Raw genomic sequence first — 19,829 nt, forward strand, 5'->3', positions numbered from 1 at the left:
ATTCTCCACTTTATCAGTGCTTTCATTTGTCCGCCGTGTTTTACGGCGTGCTGTCAGCTGTTAGTCACGGGAAGATCCCGGAGTAGTCTTGAGCTGCGTTAGAGGAGGGTGCCGAGCACTTCCACGTTCCAGGTCTCCGTGTAATGTTACTGCTTTTGTGCAAGTGCTTTTTGCACAAGAACCTCGCTGCATGTCAGGTGGTGTTTACTGTCCCGGTCCCTGCTGGTAAGGGTACATCTCTGCAGCATGGGAGCAAGAGCTTTGAATTCATTTCATAAACACTTCTCAGATTTGGAACAAAGTGGTGGTTTTCTCCAAGTTTCGGATTTGTCAACAAATACCTACATCACTGACAAATCCAAAACTTGGAGTGGAAGACGCATTGCAACGTGTTCAGCAGTTCCCAGCACTGAAGGTATATTGAAGTTGCACGCGTGGTCTGTAAATATCTGAAATGCCTTAGTCCTGACATCACTGTTACATTAAGTTACGTGGTGGACTATGCGGGTGTTTAATTATTTTAACTATGGGCAGCAGATATCCCTCATCGAAAGGACTGACGTATTTTAGCTGGTCTAGAGACTCGCTCTCCACTCACAGGCAGAGAGTAATACCTGGCAAAAGCTCATTACACATGGGACATTGAGCATGCTACTTTCTAGTTTCAGTAAAGGATGTACAGACATCTCCTAAAAGTTAACTGTCACTATAGACTATAGTAACTTTTCGAAGGTATCTGTTTTTATTTTGCTCAGGAGCACAGTGTCATGTTAGAGATGTAGTACCTGCCAAAGCTTACTGTATTTTTTTCTGTAGTTCAACCTAATCAAATGGCTAAGCTTAGCCTTTTTTGAAGTTTCTGGTGTCTTAGGACTGGATGCTAATTGCAGGCAAAAGGCATCTGTCATGTAGTCAAAGCTCTCTTATTTCCAAGTTCCACAGCTGCCATGGTGCTAATAGATGTCCCAGAGCTAAACCGGTCATCCATAGAGAAGAATATAAATTAGAGATGGCTTTCTCTTCCTGCCTGCCCTGTGGCTGTTAAATTCTTGAAGGCCTGAACCCTAAAGATATACACTTGATACCTATAGAGCCTCCAGCTGTCATTAGGAGTTACCAAACTTGGCTGCCTATGCTCCGGGTCTGCCTTGCAGTGGTCTGCTGCTGCCCCGGGTGCTGAGCTAGGTGTCTGTCCTACCTGGAAGCAGTGACACAGCTACTTCCATCTTAAGGACTATCTGGAAGGATTGAGGAGGAATTCTTTAACCTTTAAATTGTTCAACCAGAATTTCAAGCATGGAGTTAATCCTAAGTCTTTGTAGACCTTGGTACAACAGATGTTGCTGGCTGTTTGGGGATGGCATGCTTCAGGGCTAGATTCGATCAATAAGTAGTTCCATGTCTTTACTGAAGCCTGCTGTCTTATCCCGAGGACAATAAAGATGATGCTTTAATATCTCTTGCTCTTTAAATGAAGTGTGAAGTTAGACCTGGGGGCTTGCAGAGTGGCCCGCTGTGTGGTTTTCCCAACTTAGTAGTTTGTTCCTGGCTCGCATCCTTTGATAGGTGCGTGCTGAGGATGTTCAGTGTGGCTCCCTTCTGGGTCAGGTGAGTTGGCTTGGGTAGCTAAAATCTGACTTACTCAAAGCAGAGATTGTTAACAAAGCTTCTGAAAGTGTCTGCGGTGCAGGGGAATGCACACGTGTGTTCCCCTTGTTGTGTGGTGCCTTTAGAGATGGAAACTCACTTGTAGTCTGTGTCCCTGTCCCCTTCCCATGTTGTCACTGCTAACAGATTGTGTCATTATTAACTTTACTAAGAGCTCTATTAATTTTACAGTTTTTTCTTCTCTGAAAGATTAAAAACTTAGGGTGGTATCAGGGTTGAAGCAATCTATTTGAGGGCAGAAATTGATAGTCCCAGCTAACGTGATGGATTATTTAGGAGTTTGTTAAAGGGAAGAGAGCAAATGCATCCTAATAAGAATACTTGCTGTAGGGTTCGGCTGGATTCTGCATTAACACTCTTCTCAATATTTTTAGCTCTTTGCAAACATATAAGTGAAACTACTTTTTGCAATAAGCTTTTCTGCAGTATTTTGTACACTTCATAAAGGATATTTCCAGAATTTTTGTAGCTATACAGTTGAGAAGTATCTTGGAAAGACCTTTCTACTTGAAATGCATTTCCTGTATCTAGTGCTGTCTTTAATCTCATGCGGTCTCGCAAAACCCGTTCTACCTATTAAATATGCACTAAAGCTGTTCTGTTTGGTAGAAGATTGTATGTTTAAACAGCAGAAGTCCTCATTGCTCTTGTATTTTAAGATTAAAAATTCAGCTGCAACACTGCCTTCAGATTCAGAGCCATTGGAATGGATTTTTCAGATTTATTTTCCTGATTATAATACAGAAAATTAATTGCTTTTGACTGCAAAGAATTATGACCCATTCATTATTTAAGAACCTTCTTGATGGATGAACCTTTTCCACTTACTTACTTCAAGACTTTTCGTGACATAAGGCTGCTTTTTTAAACTGGTATAAAGCATAATGCACCTATATTGCCAGCAAAACCTATATGCACCATAATGCACCTATATTGCCAGCAAAACCGCAACCATGGACTTCCGGAGGGCAGACTTTGGCCTGTTCAGGACGCTGGTTGAGAGAGTCCCTTGGGAAACAGTCCTGAAGGGCAAAGGGGTCCAGGAAGGCTGGATGATCTTCAAGAAGGAAGTCTTAAAGGCTCAGGAGCAGGCTGTCCCCATACGCTGTAAGAAGAACAGGCGGGGAAGACAACCGGCCTGGCTGAACGGGGAGCTCTTGCTGGGACTCAGGAAAAAAGGAGAGTTTACCGCTTGTGGAAGAAGGGGCAGGCGACTCAAGAAGAGTGCAGGGATCTCATTAGGTCGTGCAGAGAGGAAATGAGAAAGGCAAAAGCCCGGCTAGAACACAATCTGGCCGCTGTCGTTAGAGACGACAAAAAATGTTTCTACAACTATATTAATGACAAGAAGAGAGCCAAGGAAAATCTCCATCCTTTATTGGATGCGGGGGGGAACATTGTCACCAAGGATGAGGAAAAGGCTGAGGTACTTAATGCCTTCTTTGCCTTAGTCTTTAACAGGCAGACCAGTTATCCTCAGGGTATTCAGCCCCCTGAGCTGGAAGACAGGGATGGCGAGCAGGATAAATCCCTCTTCCAAGAGGAAGCAGTTAACGACTCGCTACACCACCTGGACGCTGACATGTCTATGGGGTCGGATGGGATCCACCTGAGGGAGCTGGTGGAGGAGCTCACCAAGCCACTCTCCATCATTTATCAGCAGTCCCGGTTAACAGGGGGGGTCCCAGACGACTGGAGGCTTGCCAATGTGACGCCCATCTACAAGAAGGGCCGGAAGGAGGATCCGGGGAACTACAGGCCTGTCAGCCTGACCTCGGTGCCGGGGAAGATTATGGAGCGGTTCATCTTGAGGGCGCTCACAAGGCACGTGCAGGACAACCAGGGGATCAGGCCCAACCAGCACGGATTCATGAGAGGCAGGTCCTGCTTGACCAACCTGATCTCCTTCTATGACCAGGTGACCCGCCTAGTGGATGAGGGAAAGGCTGTGGATGTGGTCTACCTGGACTTCAGTAAGGCCTTTGACACCGTCTCCCACAGCATTCTCCTAGAGAAGCTGGCGGCTCACGGCTTAGACAGGTGGACTCTGCGCTGGGTCAAAAACTGGCTGGACGGCCGGGCCCAGAGAGTTGTGGTGAATGGAGTTCAATCCAGTTGGCGGCTGGTCACGAGCGGTGTTCCCCAGGGCTCAGTTTTGGGGTCAGTTCTGTTCAATATCTTTATCGATGATCTGGATGAGGGGATCGAGTGCACCCTCAGTAAGTTTGCAGACGACACCAAGTTGGGCGGGAGTGTTGATCTGCTCGAGGGTAGGAAGGCTCTGCAGAGGGACCTGGACAGGCTGGATCGATGGGCCAAGGCCAACTGTATGAGGTTCAACAAGGCCAAGTGCCGGGTCCTGCACTTGGGCCACAACAACCCCACACAGCACTACAGGCTTGGGGAAGAGTGGCTGGAAAGCTGCCTGGCGGAAAAGGACCTGGGGGTGCTGGTCGACAGCCGGCTGAACATGAGCCGGCAGTGTGCCCAGGCGGCCAAGAAGGCCAATGGCATCCTGGCCTGTATCAGCAATAGTGTGGCCAGCAGGAGCAGGGAAGCGATCGTGCCCCTGTACTCGGCACTGGTGAGGCCGCACCTCGAATACTGTGTTCAGTTTTGGGCCTCTCACTACAAGAAGGACGTCGAGGGGCTGGTGCGTGTCCAGAGAAGGGCAACGAGGCTGGTGAGGGGTCTGGAGAACAAGTCTGATGAGGAGCGGCTGAGGGAACTGGGACTGTTCAGCCTGGAGAAGAGGAGGCTGAGGGTAGACCTCATCGCTCTCTACAACTCCCTGAAAGGAGGTTGTAGCGAGGTGGGTGTTGGTCTTTTCTCCGAAGTAACAAGCGATAGGACGAGAGGAAATGGCCTCAAGTTGCGGCAGGGGAGGTTTAGATTGGATGTAAGGAAAAATGTCTTTACTGAAAGAGTGGTGAAACATTGGAACAGGCTGCCCAGGGAAGTGGTTGAGTCCCCATCCCTGGAAGTATTTAAAAGACGTGTAGATGCGGCGCTTAGGGACATGGTTTAGTGGGCATGGGGGTGTTGGGTTGACGGTTGGACTCGACGATCTTAGAGGTGTTTTCCAACCTTAATGATTCTTTATCAAACATTGGAGGCACTGCACACTCTTCAGGGGTAAGGATTAGTGGAAAAGAAAACCAGCGCTTTCTCTGTGTCTAGTTTGCTTGAGTATTCAACACACAATTAGTAGAGCCTGCTGGGAGAAAATGGGGGTAAGTTACTTGAACAGCATTTAAAAGAAATACTTTGTTTTTTTTAAAAGGAAGATTTATTAGTTTCTTAAAATGTCCTGGTAGTAGAGAATACCGCTTTAGTTTTGCTTGTGTGTGTATTGGAAGTGTTTGTGTTACGTACTGGGGAGAAGACCTTGTATTTAACTCAAGATATATTCCCCTCTGGTCACTGTTCAGCTAGCTGCTGTTTCTTATGCTGCGAAATCAGAAGGTCTCAAATGATTTCTGTGTATACTTAAGTCTTTGGTCTTGTCCTTTTAGCAGACTAAGAACGAAGAAAGTCAAATTTCTTAGACCTTGTTGATTAAAATAGTGTTTTGGTTACCTCTCAGCCCAGAAATGTTTGCTGAATGCCCTTAGTAGCCAAACCTCTTTAGTCATGCATCACAGAAATAAACATGAAATTTTGTTAATGAGGGAATTGCAGTAATTTTTTTTTGTTTCCTAGAATCATAGTATGGCTTGGGTTGGAAGGTACCTTTTAAAGTTCATCTAGTCCAACCCCCCCTGCAATGAGCAGGGCCATCTTCAACTAGATCAGGTTGCTCAGAGCCCCGTCCAACCTGACCTTGAATGTTTCCAGGGATGGGGCATCCACCACCTCTCTGGGCAACCTGGGCCAGTGCTTCACCACCCTCAGCATAAAACATTTCTTCCAAAATAACTGCCAGAGCACGTGGTTCCTGATGTCAAATATGACAGATAGAGCTTTAATTATAGTACAATTGTTTTCCTAGTATCTTCATGGTGGTGAAATTGTTGATTAGGTAACGATGGTTTCATAAGGCTTTTTTCCTTAAGAACGGGTTACAGTAAATATTCACATTAGGGTTTTTATGGTGGATGAACACTTGCACTGAATTCTGTCCCTTAGCCTGTACACTCACCAGAGGAGGGAGTTGGCACTTCCCCAGATGTGCTGCAATTTTCAGTTCATTTGTGCAGTCCTCTCCAGTCAGATTCTTGAGTCTCAATTTTTTTGCAGTTGTCTTAACACAGCCTGCATCTAAAAGTAAGTTGCTAGTGATGTTGACATTTCCTTGTTACTAATTGGATTTAAAGGTTTTGCATAGTATATTCAGAATACTTTCTTCTGTTATGTATCTTACCTTTGCTTGCGAAAACAACTGGTTTTGCATGAGAGATGCTTTTTATCTTAAAATTAGTGTCTTTGAGAGTTTTAAGAAAATAGATTTATCATGTGCTTCTTTGAAGTATTAGAAGGATTTGAGAGGCAGTTAGCCAACTGACATTTAAAACCCTTGAGAACTTGTTCCAGCCAAACCTTTTGCAAAAAAGTAAATGCAGCTAAGGCTTACTTACTAAAATGATTTTAGCTGGCAGTTCGGTGCATGCAATCCTCTTGGAACATCCTGGAACTTGTTCTTTTGTTCAGCTGTTGTATCAAGGCTTTTGGGTTGTGTCCGTGAACTTGTCACTTCTCTAAATCAGAAATCTTTCTCATGTTATTGAAGCACTGTGATTTTTTTTGAACATCACGTTCATTGCGGTAGCCCATATAAAGAACACTTTTTGTACAGGGAATGTATTTCTGACACTTTCTAGGTGGCTGTAATTCAGAGCCGAAGTGATGTCTTGCTAGTTTGACATCTCTAAATGATATGGATTGTTTGTCTTTGCTAAATTCTTGGCAAGGTGGTCCTGTTGGAAACACCACGCTCCTGGCTGGCACCATGACCAACGGTTGGTCTACCAGGCGACCCAAGGGGAACACCCAGGGTTAGAGCCAGGTCTCTGCAGGCAGCCTCTGCCGGGGCGTGCCGAGGCTCACGCTGGAGAGGATGCTACTGCCTGTGCTGTTTCTGATGCAGGTACTCACAGGGGTTCAGTCTCAAGGGCTGAGAGTTTGATTTTCACTCTCATCTTGCTTATACAAACAATTTTTGCTAGTCAAGAGACATCATGTTTGAGAAGAACCCGTGCAGACCAGCTCATTTATTGTAGTAAAACAGAAAGTGCCATATTTGATACCATTATGCAAATGGACTGGCCCAAACCTGACTCGTCTGCTTTGGGTAGTGCTGATGCGCTCTTAAACTGCAGAGGATGTAGACTGGTCTTCACATATTGTGAAAGAATGAGCTTTTGACACCTCTGTTTGAAAAGGGAGGAAGAAAGAGGCAAATTCAGTTTTACAGTATACACAATTTTAATAACAAAATTTTTCTGTACACTGCACTTTGTTTCACTCCATTACTTACGCCCCCTCCCACCAGAAAGTGGCTCTTTAAACACAATTTAAATACAATGCATCTAAGACTCCTTCTTTTCGATCTCTGGTTGCTAAGCTGGTAGAATAGTTCACTCACTAATGTTTTCATGATGGTAAAAAGAAAAATGGGGTGGGTTTTGTTTGTTTGTTTACAAAGGAGTGGCTGAAGGATAGCAGGTGCAGCTTTTCATTGCTTACACCAGAGGTGCACAAGCTGCATGGTGTTTTGCCCTTAGATAGCGCAAGTTTTGCCCTGTCTGAGGCTTGATGATATCCATCAAAGCTTCCGTTACCTTTCCCTAGATACCTCTCAAAAGGTTTTTATACAAGGTGTGAAATGCTGAATTTCCAGATGACTCTGAAATGATCTTTAAGCATCCTGCTAGTGTGATGGCTTAAAAGCAAAGCCTGGCACCAGTTCTAGTGTACAGGACTCTGCAATGGAGAAAGGTGGGGGGAGGGAGGAGCTGCTGCTGTGTAACTGCCTTTGATTTTTCTTGTTTCCTTGCTTGTTCCTTTTTTTGGGGGAGGAGAAATACTGTATCCCCCTCTGAACTTTTATTTTCTATGGAAAATGTCATAAGAAAGATGAAATTCAGCTTCTGGGTGGATTTCATAGGTCTGAACAGATGGATTTTGATAGCTACGCAGATCACAAAATTAAATCAGCTTTATTTTCATTAAAGTAGTACAGAAATTAACTTAGACACATTAAAAATAAGTGTGAAGTGCAGATTTCTGGTTTAAAGCCACTGGATACTTCTGATTTTACATGTTAGCAATAGGCCACTGTCTTCGAAGGGGGGTAATGGGACATAAGCTCAGATGCTTAGATTTGCATGCAGGCTAGGCTTATCACTGAAAAATCAGATAATTTCTGCTTGGGGGAAAAGCAAACAAAAACAAACATTGATACAGCGGCATTAATTATGTTTCCATCTGATAGAAAATGGGAGCTCTGTGCAGAGGAACACTTCAGCCGGAGACTGAACGCTAACCCATTTTACTCTTTATTGAGTAATTTTTAGTTGTGTGCATTTAAACGATGATCTAATGCAGAGCGACTAACGAGAGGGGAACTGAAAGCATTAATTCAGACCTGTTCCAGTATGATGACTCAAAAATTGAACTTGTGCTGCGAGGTTTGCATTTCACTGATGCAAGGGTGGGGAGGAGGAAAAGCTGGCTGGAGATCAGTGAGGCTGGAGGAGATCTTTGGATGGGATGAGGATCTCAAGAGCAGTAGAAAAAATTTTCATTTTTAAGAAGCCCTGAACACTTGCATGAGGCTGTGCCCAGAGGTGGTGAAGCACCTATAATGCCATTTAGTATCTGTAGGAACTGAGGCTGTGCAACAGAGATGATATTTGGAGAGACCAAGTTAACAACCTCTTGGCATCAGCCAGTGCTCATACTGAAATATGATGAATTTAAACCAAATCATCGTGGTTCTTGTTCCGTAAACAAAATAAATCAGACTGCCGAGTGATGCAATTATTACAATGCCCTCCTTGCCTAGAAGAGTCACAAGCAATTGAGAATGGAAGACAGTAACTTTTTAAAAAAAAAAAAAAAAACAAAAAACAAAAAAACAAAAATTAACAGCCTCTGGTCGTGTCCTTGTGTAGAGTGATGGCTTTGCCTGCTGTTTGCTGTCCCTCCTAAGGGAATTCAAGTTGACTTCACTGTTAATGTCTGACATTCTGTGAGTTTTATGATACCTGTTACCCTAAATGTAATGTTTGCAGAATTGCTTTGCCTACGCCTGGAACCTGGCAACAAATGGTTTTGGAAATGGCAGGCATAAAGCACGGCATTTGGGAGATTGGCTGTGTATTAGTGTGTAGTACAGAGCATCAAAGTAAAATTGAACAGTGCCATGGTAGGCTGTGTCTGCTGGCCTCCTGCTTCGTGGTCTGCAAACCAAGGCAGCACTGCAGGACCAGTGGAAACTGGGGATACTGGTGGGGGAGAGAAGTTGGGCGCCTGGGTGTGTTTGCTTTGAGAGACACTGGAACAGTGCTTTAATGCTTGGAAAACTGGTATGAGTGGCTGGGGTGGAGAAGAGGATTAAATCCAGCATTGCTGGAACATCTGTCTTTACTCTTCTTGGGCATAATTATAAGCTAATAAAGATGGAGTGGGCTTCTGCGCAGAGCTGGGGTATTGGGAAAGCACCTCCTCGGGAGGAACCTCAGCGCTTCAGTCAGGCGGCCACTTCTCGTTACTGTGCAGAAGGCTGTCGTGGTACCTTTTGAACTGTCTTGCAGCAAGGGTTTCTGCTGGGCGTGGAGGAGAAAGGTGGAATTCCTTCTTGCAAATGCAGCTGAGGACACCAGAGTTCTGTATTGACATCTGATGGTTGATGATAGTGTAGCAAGATTATTGGCTGCCAGTATAATTAATGAGTTCGGTTATAACTTTGTCTCTGCTGGTACCCCACAGCTGTACATGAAAATCATTCCCAAAAGCGTCTGCTTTCCAGTTCCACCCGGTGCAGACCATCGTGTTAGTTAACACAAGGTAAGGGAGGTGCACAGGCAGGGGCAGGTTGCTGCTGAGACAGTGATGCACGCTCGCCTGCCCAGAGGAGAGCAAAAGCCTGGACATAAGGGAAGAGCTGTGAGCACTTACTCGTGATAAGGAATGAAGCAAGTCTTTCTACAAGCAGCTAAATACCCTTAGATACCAGTACATTTTTGTACTTATTAGCTTAGGTCTGGCCTTCTGCCTTACGTGGGATTTAATCATACAGAATATTTGCTCTTTGTCCACCTGTCCTGCAGGATTTATTGTATTCAGTTAAAAGCAGTAATTGATTTCCTAGAATAGGTGTAAATGGCTCATCGTAGTATAAACAGTTACGAGGGTTCAAAGTTATCTCTATGGAAAACTATTAGGCTTCACTGAATCTCTTCCATTAACGTACAGAGTCACAGGAAGTAAACAAAATACTTGTATTATAATAAGGGCACTGTATGTAAAAGTAAAATGATGCAAATTAATATCTTCAAAACCAGTAATTGAAAAATCTTTATGTAAAATCTTAACAGAAGTCACACTTATCTTGCTATAATTGCCTTGGACGAATTCATTTCACAATAAAACATCGAACTTGTATAATTGCACCCTAAATACCTCACTAAGTGGTAATACAGATATATAAAAGCAGAGTGAAATAGCAAACAGATTTTTATGCAGTGATTTTTCTGTTTAAAAAGTTTGCGGAATAGTTTAGTACAACACAATTAGCATACTGTAATTACCGATTTGTTCAAGGTATGTCAACACTGTGAGGAATTTCTTTTCTTCATCTGTGTGTGCTGGTAATTGTTTAACACTGCAGCATTGGACACAACACTTTTTTTTTTTAGTTACACATACGTGTGTGTGTGTGTATATATATATAAAAAAAATTTCCATCCCTCTGGTCCTTTTAGCTTTGGTTAGAACGTTTACAATATTTGAGCAGTTGACTTAAAAATAATGTAATCCTTTGCAGACCCCCCCACCCCGCCCCCGTGGCATCTGAGTACCACTGTCGCTGCATAGATCTGCAAATATTTACATATAATTTCATAATACAGTATAAATAGCAATATGGTACTTCTGGCTAAAGAAATCAAATTACTCCTTAAGAATGAGGTGCGTGTGTATATATATATTTATATATGATTTTTTTAAATGGCATACTAGTTTAGATTCTGTCCCATATCAAGTAAGAAACAAAACATTTTTCAGTGAACTATTCTATAAACTAATTATTTTCCTAACTTATCAGAAGATACGGGTTTGGTTTTTTTTAACTGGTAATTACCTTGAATTTTGGAAGAGGTGGATAAGTGAGAGCTTATATTACAGGGGCTAATTCTGTCTCCAGAGAAACCAGTGGAGTTAGTGCGTGAAAATAGCTTCCAGGCGAGAGGAAGCCTCAGCTGGGGGGGCAGCGGGGGGACAAAGAGAGGCTTCTTCCTTCCTTCCTTCCCTCTTCTCCTTAACCTCGCGGTTGATATTTACTTTTAATTAAGAAAAACTCGCATTAAGGGTATTTACACATGAAAAGGTGTTGAAATGCTATTTATTCATAGTCTTAAGTAATTAGCCTGAATTCATGAAAAGCATCATCAAGTCAAACCAGAGAGCTGATAAGAATTGAATGCGCTTAATATTTAGAATTGATCCTGTCGTACTGAGCCTTCCTAAATGAGCTACGCTGCCTACTTTGTAAGCGCCTGGAGAGTCGTCCTGCTAATTTGTGATCGTCCTGCTAATTTGTGACCGTGTGAACTGCTCCTTTCTGTATCCATTGTGAGCTTTAGCGAGGACTGTTTAAGCAAGCCCAACTGTGAATGCAGATAGGAAAACTGTATTTAAAATAAATTCACCGGTCCCCAATGCACTTAAATCCCCACCTGGACCTTCGTTGCTCTTTTTTTGTTTCCCCTCCCCTTTTTTACTGGAGTGAAATTATCAGAGGAGGAAAATTTTCCTCCACGGCTGCCTTTAAAGTGAATGGAACAGCTGGAGTGTTTGGGATCCTACAGCTGCAGTGGAACAAACGGAGCGTATGCCCCCCTGCAGATCTCTGTACAGATATCCAGTATCCTTCCCCTCATACTGTTTTCATTAGAAAAAGTAGAATATGGAGACTTGGGTAGAAATGTTTACACACAGTCATATAATTACGTAACATGAAACACTTTACATAGTTTGAGGTGAGCATCTTTTTAGACTTTTAAACATTAGGAGTGCAAGTTTAATGTAATCATTGCTTCTTTAACACTGAAAATATTATGGATTTATTTTTTAAAAAACTTAAAAATACTGCACCACTCCATAAACAATGTTTCCATTAAGTAGCTTGGAAAATTAGGCTTTATGTCAACGTTTGTAAAAATTAGAATCTGATGTAGGTCCCCTACAATTTTAAAATAGGTTACTTATCTGATTTAATTTTTGATGGCATGTAGGTATTATACTTCACATTCTTTATATGGCAGCTGCTGACACTTGCACTGTCCATAGCCGTTGATGATGATGAAGGGTCCTTCGTGGGTGGGTTCGTATTCGTTATAGGGTCCTTGGTCTGACATATTTGCCATATGCAGCCGTGTTTGGGATCGGAGCTGCCTGTGGTTTTGAATCATTGAGCACTGCCTAATTCTTCTTAATGTGGGAGGGCAGCACTTCCTGGAGATGAACACTATAAAAATGATAAAAAAGAAAGAAAACAATAAAGCCATTGTTCCTGTAATTACCCTCTGAGTGAAGATGGCATTGTTTGGCTCGGGGAAATGTTCTTCGGTGGTAACGACCATGCCTGCTGTAGTTGGAATCTCTTTGTCTCCCATATGGAAATGAGAAGAGCTTATTCTTTTCGTGTACTCGGTAGTCGGAACTGCGTACGTCGTAGCCACGGGCGTAACAACAGTTGATAAATTCCAGCAAAGCTGAAAACCATAGACTGCATCCAGAATATCCTCTCCCTGGGTGTGGTCGGGGCTGTGGCAGAGGATGGAGTGCTCCCACCGACCTTGGAAGCCACTCAACCATGTGGCCAAGGCGCAGATCTTTGGGCTGCATTCCCACAGATTGCCGGAGAGGCCCACGGTGGTGAGGGATGTCAGTGAACTTAGGATCTTGGAATCCAGAGTGGTGAGCTTGTTGTTATCCATTAGGAGGGTTTTAAGGTTAGGCATAGTTTCAAAGACGGTTAGGTCGATGGCTTTGATTTCGTTTCCAGTCAAATCGAGCTTTTCTAAGGTGCCCCAGGTCCACTCCATCCCACATGTCAAGTTGCTAATTTTGTTCCACTGCAAGAAGAGAGTGTGCAGGCTGCTCAGCCGGAGGAAGTGAGCAAAATTAATCTTTGTCAGCTGGTTGTGCTCTAGGTGAAGCTCTCTCAGCTTGATTAATCCCGCAAATCCATTGCGAGCCAAACTTCGCAAGCGGTTTGTGCTCAAATCCAGGAACTCCAGGCTACGACAGTCCCAGAACAGGCGGACTGGGATGGTCCGCAGGGAGTTGGAACGCAAGTGCAAGGTCTGTAGCTTGCGAAGGCCGTAGAAGAGCTCGGGGTGCAGAGAGGATAACTGATTAAAAGAGAGGTCCAAATTCTGCAGGTTAAGCAGCTGGCTAAAAGTTGTGTTTGGCAAATGAAAGATTTTGTTGGAACTTAAGACTAATTCCTTAAGTTTATACAGTCCTTGAAAAGAATCTTCTCTGACTGTTGCAATTTGATTATGATCTAAGTGAAGCCAAGTAAGTTGACTGAAGCTTGCAAATTGATCCCTTTCAAGTTCAGAAATATAATTGTGCCTCAGTGACAAACCTAGCGAGCCCTTTTCAGTGGTGTTTGGCACTGAGTGAAACCCCTGAGAGTCACAGTAAAAGAGCAGCTTCTCACAGCGACATTTTGGTGGACAAGCCATGCCCAAGGCAGGCAGCATTTTTAAAACCATACTCATTGCATATAGTGCTGCCAGCATACGAGCCCCTAATGGCCACTTGAAATGTAAGCCTGCAGAATATAATTTAGGAAAACAACAAGATAGGATAGCCTTATCAGTATACTTTGAACATCACGATGGAAGATTTCACTGCAGATAACATTGCCATGCATTTCCGACAAGCTAATTCTAAATGCAAGAAAAAACTTACTACGAAACACAGAATACTTGGATATTACACTTAGGATGAGTCTTTATCTCTATTACGGAGGATTACAGTGTCACAATTGGAAAACATTTTTTTTTCATAAGGTTCAGTGCAGAAAAATTTGCTTTAGCACCTAACTGCTGCTTTAAAGCATAGCCGGTCATTCATTATACAAGGTATATAGAAACGCAGGAACTTACCCATTCTTTTGAGTACATTGGAGGTTGCATTCAGTCGTAGTTTTAGACTCAACGCGGTGAGTCTGTAAAAGGCTCTAATGTAAAGTAGCCTTTGAATAATTTACTGTGTTTAGTGTCCTTTGATATTAGTGCAAAACTGAATCCACGATGCTCTCTTGGAATATTCCTTTTGAAATCACTGGCTTGATCTCCTCTGACAGGTCTGCAATTTTTAAATCAACGCTTAATACAAGTTTTCATCCTCTGTGGCTGCTCAGCTGTTTAATTGAAGCTCACGTTTTCTTTTTCCGCAGCTGTGGCTTCCTTTAGTCCTAACTTGTTGATGGCAGATGGGTGGCTTATTGCTGAGAGAAGCTCCTGTAGTAGCATGAGTGCATTTACTGAAAAGCTTTTCAGGGAAGCGGTACAAGAATGGATTTGCTTATGCGCTGCGACCACACAGGGCTGTATATAGGCTGACGTCACCTGGTGACGTTCCTTTTGTTTGGGTTTTCCAGAAGCTTTGCTGTTTTAAAGCATTGTGGTGCATACTGTGATCGTGTTAAAGACCACTGATTGGGGGGGGGGGGGAATAAACGGTAGGAGTCCTTCGTCCCCACGATAGAAGGAATAGGAAAGACTTGCACCACCCCGCTCCCCCCTCCTACATCTGTACTGGCTGTATTCAGCTGGCATTAAAAGCAGCGCAGAGCTGCGGTTGGAAGTGCCTCAGTGCTAGCTGCTGCCAGTTTTCTGTTAAATATCGCTGCATAAAAGGAACTTTCAGATGCGAAGTATGCACAGTTTGAACAGAGGATGCTGGTTAGCACCAGCTTTTCACGGAGGTGAGAGGGATTTAGCAGCTTAAAGCTCCGTGTAACAACTATGTGACTGTGGTCCCTGCAAAAGTGGTAAAGGGAGAGAACAGTCATTTAGATGAAGGTGGTGTGTCAAAAAGTACAGCGCATAGCCCGGGAGAAAAGGACAGGAGCAAACACTTCAAGCAATGAGAAATTTCTGGAAAAAGCAAAGCTTGCGTTAGGGCACAGGAAAAATCTCATTGGAATCCAGCTTGACAGCATGCAGTTATGAAACTAGAAAATCTATTTTTTCCCCCCCAAACAGTGGCTTTTGTACTTGCTTTTTCCTGGGGACTGGAGCGCAAGAGAAGTCGTGAGGTTGACATTTATCATCAGAGCAGTTTGAGGGCTTCCTTGTGGTAACCGATTACATTCTAGTGTTATATGGCCCCTGTGAAAGGGGGAACATTACTTCCGTTAGCATCTCACTGCGGGGTAGGTCCATAACAGTTATCCCGTGTGTTTTAGAGTTGCAGAAATTTGCATTTGCAGAAATGGTGACCCTGCAAAGCTGTCCGCGCTGTTACGGCTGAGCCTGCCTCTGGCCGGAGCGTGCACGCACAGCGTGGAGGAGGCAAATGTGCTGTCATGGCTGCTTGCTTTAAAAGTTCATTGCCCTTTTATCTAGAGCAAACTGTCCTCTGGGAGAGCTGGTACTGAAAGGTAGATGAACAGACTTGATTTAAATTTGTTTTTAGGATTTTTGCATGCATGTGCAGGAGAGCTTTCGGAGGAGCTGCTCTGGCCTTGACTCGATGTGGATGAGGCAGGGGGGCGTTAGCTTCCTGCTCCAAGCAACTTGGATAAGCTTTTTTTATTTTCACCTTGAAATATAAAGCAATAATGTAGTAGAAGACACTTGAAAATGTTTGCTCTGTAGAGGAGAGGTATCACTTACAACCTCAAGATATGGGATGAGCTGAGAATAACAAACTTCCTGTGCTGATGGAGGAAGATGATGAATTGTGTCAAAAGAAGATTTTGAAATAAAATGGCTGTTTACCCTTGTTATTAAGCTTTGGTTCCTTAGAGGTACTTATTTAAACTAAGACTTGCTGTTTTCTTCCTGCTTCTCCCTTCACTGTCCCATGGCGTAATTGTAATACTGACTGCGGTACTTCCTTTTTGTGGTGGGCTGTCCTTCCCAGAGCAGACTGCAGGGAAGTGCTAAGTGGGAAGTAAAGGGATGGAGAAGGTGAACTCTTCAAAAACACACAAACGAAAAGAAAACCTCAAACCCACCCAAAAAACAAAGCAAAACAACCCCACCCATCAGGAAAGTAACTATCTGTAATGATAAAGCAAATTAGGAAATGCTAGATAAATGTCTTCAATTGCTATGCCATAGTAAATATTTTCACATTTGCTCTAGAGTGAAAGAAATACATGCAAAAAAAATACATAAACCTATTTAAAAAGTTTTTTCACATTTAATGTTCAATGTACGAAAAGAACCGAAGCTGAAATCCAGCCTTAGCTGTCAGTTGCCAGCTGTCTGGAACTACTGCACCAAAGTACCTGTGGTTGTGCTTCCCATAGCAGCTCATCCAGTGCAAAATCCTGATTTGAAGTATTGATTTGAATTTTAATAACATTTAAATACAATAACATGACATTTAAAAATAACATTCCAAAGGGTGTAATTAATGAAATGACAACGGCTATAAGGTCAAATGTTACTCCTCTCCTGGGCTACCTCTTTTTGCTATTAGCAGGAGGCTGAATTTAGGTATCTTTTGGAAGCGTTTTGCTTTTCTGCATCAGTATCTGTTGGTAGGTTCCTCCCACATTAAGATTGTGTAATTTGGCACAGAGTTAAGAGTTAATGTTCAAACATGGTAAGTTGCTTCCTTTCTAAAGCTCTCCATTCTTTGGCCTGTAACCAAACAAGGGCTATTTAGCACCTTGCCAGAGAGTTTCCTGTTTGGGAAACTGTTAATGTGAACTTTATGGGTGCTTTTCTTAGGGAAACATGTTTTTTTATGTGCACTTGTCGTGAAATAACAGATATTACCAAAAGCGTACATCTGATTCTCGTAAGTCTAGAACTCTGCGGTAATAGTCACGTTGTTCCTTGGGAGCTGTCTGGGGTGTTGAGGTGTAATAGGCTGGGAATAAATCCCAGCTGCCTGCAAAATTCACGTGGTTGCATTTCTCCCGAGACTGAAAGCTCGCTTGCATGCTGAGGAAAACCACATACGAGTGCCATTTGGGGACTTCTGCCAGAAAGGGTGCTTTGAAGTAACGGCCCAAATTGTCACGTGCAACACGGAGAGGGACAATGGCATGTCTGCCTCAGGAATAAGCTGGCTAGGACCAAATAACCCTCTTGGGGGCTTCTCACTTACCCCACTCCTTGAGCAGCAGCAGAACTGGTTTTCCTGCTAAACGCATGCACTGGAAAAGTAGAATTGCACCCTGAGGCTAGCGTTGTCATTTAGTTAGGCTGACATCTTGTGGAAGCCTTCCTAGTGTATTAAGAACAACAAATAAGCTAATTTTACTTGATGTAGATGTGGGCTGCCTGACTTTCTTGTGCTGGGAGCTTGGAGGATGGCAAGCCGTGGAGATGCAGGTGAGGCTGGGGCACCTGGGATTTGCAGCCAGGCGCATGGCACCATGCGAACAGACAGCTCGCCCTTCTGCCTGAAGAAATGAATGTGTTAATTTTTGCTGGATGTCAGCACATTGGGGATCACGGGAGTATTTGCTGCTTTTTTTGCTACAAGATAGCCTTCATGCTGTGTCAATAAGGCTGTGAGGTGAAGGAGACGAGCACAGACGTGTGGCTGTAGCATTACTGTGCATGTACTGTCACTTGGGATGTGCTACCATGGAGCTGGGTTAGCGGTGAGCCCCGAGAAGTGGACACACAAGAAAAAGGCACGTCCAAGGCGATGTACTTTCAACAGATGCGTCCAGCTCTTCAGGCTAGCTGCAGAGCTCCTTCGTGTGACGGTGGTGGGAGGGATGGGACAGGGCACCATAGGTTGGGTGTCAATTGTCTTCCTGGGAGCAAAGGACACACGTATGCTGCAGCGTGGCGTGGTGACTGTCGCCTCCCTGACTGGCAGCTCTCTGCCCCTGGCACTGGTTGCACATTTTGATTACTCTTTGCCCCTGCAGAAGCACAGGAGCCAGCCTTCCCCTCTCCATCAGTGCTGAGGGGAGCGTGGGGCCACCGTGGCTGCAGCCCGGCAGTGGGGAGGGACGTTGGGGTGGGAGCAGCACAGCGCAGCAGGCTGTGCCAGAGGGGGAGTCCAGGCGTCTTTATTCTGATTAAGGTTCTTGCTGAATCCTAGACGATGCCATGCAGCCTCCATGCTTTGGTGAGCTATGGGCTTGCCATGGGAGATTCCTTCCTGCAACAAACCAGTGTATAGTCCTGCTTCCTCAACCAGCAGACCTCAGATATGAAAACACTGCTGAAATTCAGGTGTGTCATACTTCGCTGCTTACCCTTCCTGGTCTTGAATCAGCACTATTATATCTGGAATTTGTTTGCAGCCCTAATATCATGGTAATGGAGGGGTATGGCTGGTTATCCTTTGTAGACATGCAATTAGGCTAGGTGTCAAGGCAAGAATGAAACATGTGACAAACTGAATCTGAGCACTAAATCTCCTGCCTCCCCATGAAGCACGGCTCAGCAGTGGCGCGCTGACGTACAGCTGCCTTTGCCACTGCCTGCCCAGAGGAAGGTATGCCAAACACTCATTTTTCACTTAGTAAATCACCATCATTAACCACGATGCTGCCTGTTGTACAAACAGCTCAGAAGACAATTCACAGATTACCTGAAGCAGAAACCTCTCTGCGAACCATCTTTTTCAGATAACTGCGTGGTGGGTGGCAGGCAGGGCAGTGGTGGCTCTCGGTCATGCAGCAGTGGCACATCTGGCTCACATCTGGGTGCTGATTTGGGGAGGATGGATGCTGGGCTCTGCAGGGGTGGGTGTGCTGTGAGGGCCGGTGCTGGGCAGGAGGCACCATTTCTCTCGATAGCTCTGTGGTCTTAGCTTAACCTAAACTGATGATGAACTGTTGAGATTAACAATGAAAGTTTTTGATGTTTAGCTATAAAAACATGGCTTTGTGAGTAACTCATTGTAACACGTGCACTGCTGATCCTGGTGGCTTTAAGACAGCATTCGTGCACTGCCACCATTGTGCTCTGTTACCTTTAGAAATCAGTTGGGGTTAGATTTTTAACATCAGTAGCTGTAGGAAAAACTCGGTTTGGGGTTTGTTTTTTTGTTGTTGTTGTTGTTGTTTTAATTCAGATGGCAGGCCTACAAAGGGAACGCTTTGTGACAGAGATGGTGATTCCACTTGCCTCCCTGTATACAAATCCCCTTTCTTTGCTTTAAGCCATTAAAACAAACCCTAGTGGGGATAGCTGTGTGAGCTGGAACAGCAAGATGCGACAGTGACTGCTTGTATTGCTTTCCAAGCAGGGTAGCAATGATGGTGGAAGAGCAGAGATTATGGGAGGTGGGGGAAATGAGCAATTTTTAACACCAATTCTAGCCTCTCTGATAAGGATCTGATTTAATTTAAAGTAAATTTGCACTGTGGCTGAACTTATTATCCCTGATACTGGACAGAGCTCTGGTATCATACTGCAAAATGACTGACATGGTCAACATGACCCTATTAAATCTACTGAATCTATTAGCTGCTTACTGACTGCAGAGTGTGTGATTCCCTCAGCAGTTTTGTGCTGAATATCTAAAAATCCTATTAGTAATCTGAATATTCAGCCTTCGTTATTGTGAGTCCTCCTAATCCCATGGATAAGAGAAGCTGATAGCTGGGATGTGTTGTGCTGCCAGGTCATTAGTTGGTTTCTCAGTGAAAGTTTACTAAAAAATTGGTCCTTATTTCTAGTCTAGTAAGGGTAATTTGTTCCAGTAACCAATTACCCAGAGGTGGTAAACTGTCACTTGGGGCCTTTAAAACACGATTTATAACTTGA

The 19,829-nt window shown here is 43.9% G+C and overlaps 2 protein-coding genes across 3 annotated transcripts in view; one reads left to right on the forward strand and one right to left on the reverse strand.

The window, feature by feature from the left end:
- The window catches only part of CTNNA1 (catenin alpha 1), a 121,116-nt gene that overhangs the window by 49,547 nt on the left and 51,740 nt on the right, over positions 1 to 19,829 (forward strand). The gene's annotated exons all lie outside the window — the stretch shown is intronic.
- On the reverse strand, positions 11,561 to 14,450 carry LRRTM2 (leucine rich repeat transmembrane neuronal 2). Of its 2 annotated transcripts, none has more exons than XM_076349647.1 (2): positions 14,013 to 14,450; positions 11,561 to 13,247 (listed from the first exon to the last, which is right to left on the reverse strand). In XM_076349647.1, the coding sequence occupies exons 1-2, from the start codon at positions 14,040 to 14,042 to the stop codon at positions 12,129 to 12,131; spliced, it is 1,149 nt and encodes a 382-aa protein (XP_076205762.1). In that variant the 5' UTR covers positions 14,043 to 14,450; the 3' UTR covers positions 11,561 to 12,128. The 2 variants fall into 2 exon arrangements, with proteins under 2 accessions (XP_076205762.1, XP_076205761.1); XM_076349646.1 differs by having other exon boundaries at positions 11,561 to 13,675.

Source organism: Aptenodytes patagonicus, chromosome 12, assembly GCF_965638725.1.
Source record: "Aptenodytes patagonicus chromosome 12, bAptPat1.pri.cur, whole genome shotgun sequence".
NCBI lineage: Eukaryota > Metazoa > Chordata > Aves > Sphenisciformes > Spheniscidae > Aptenodytes > Aptenodytes patagonicus.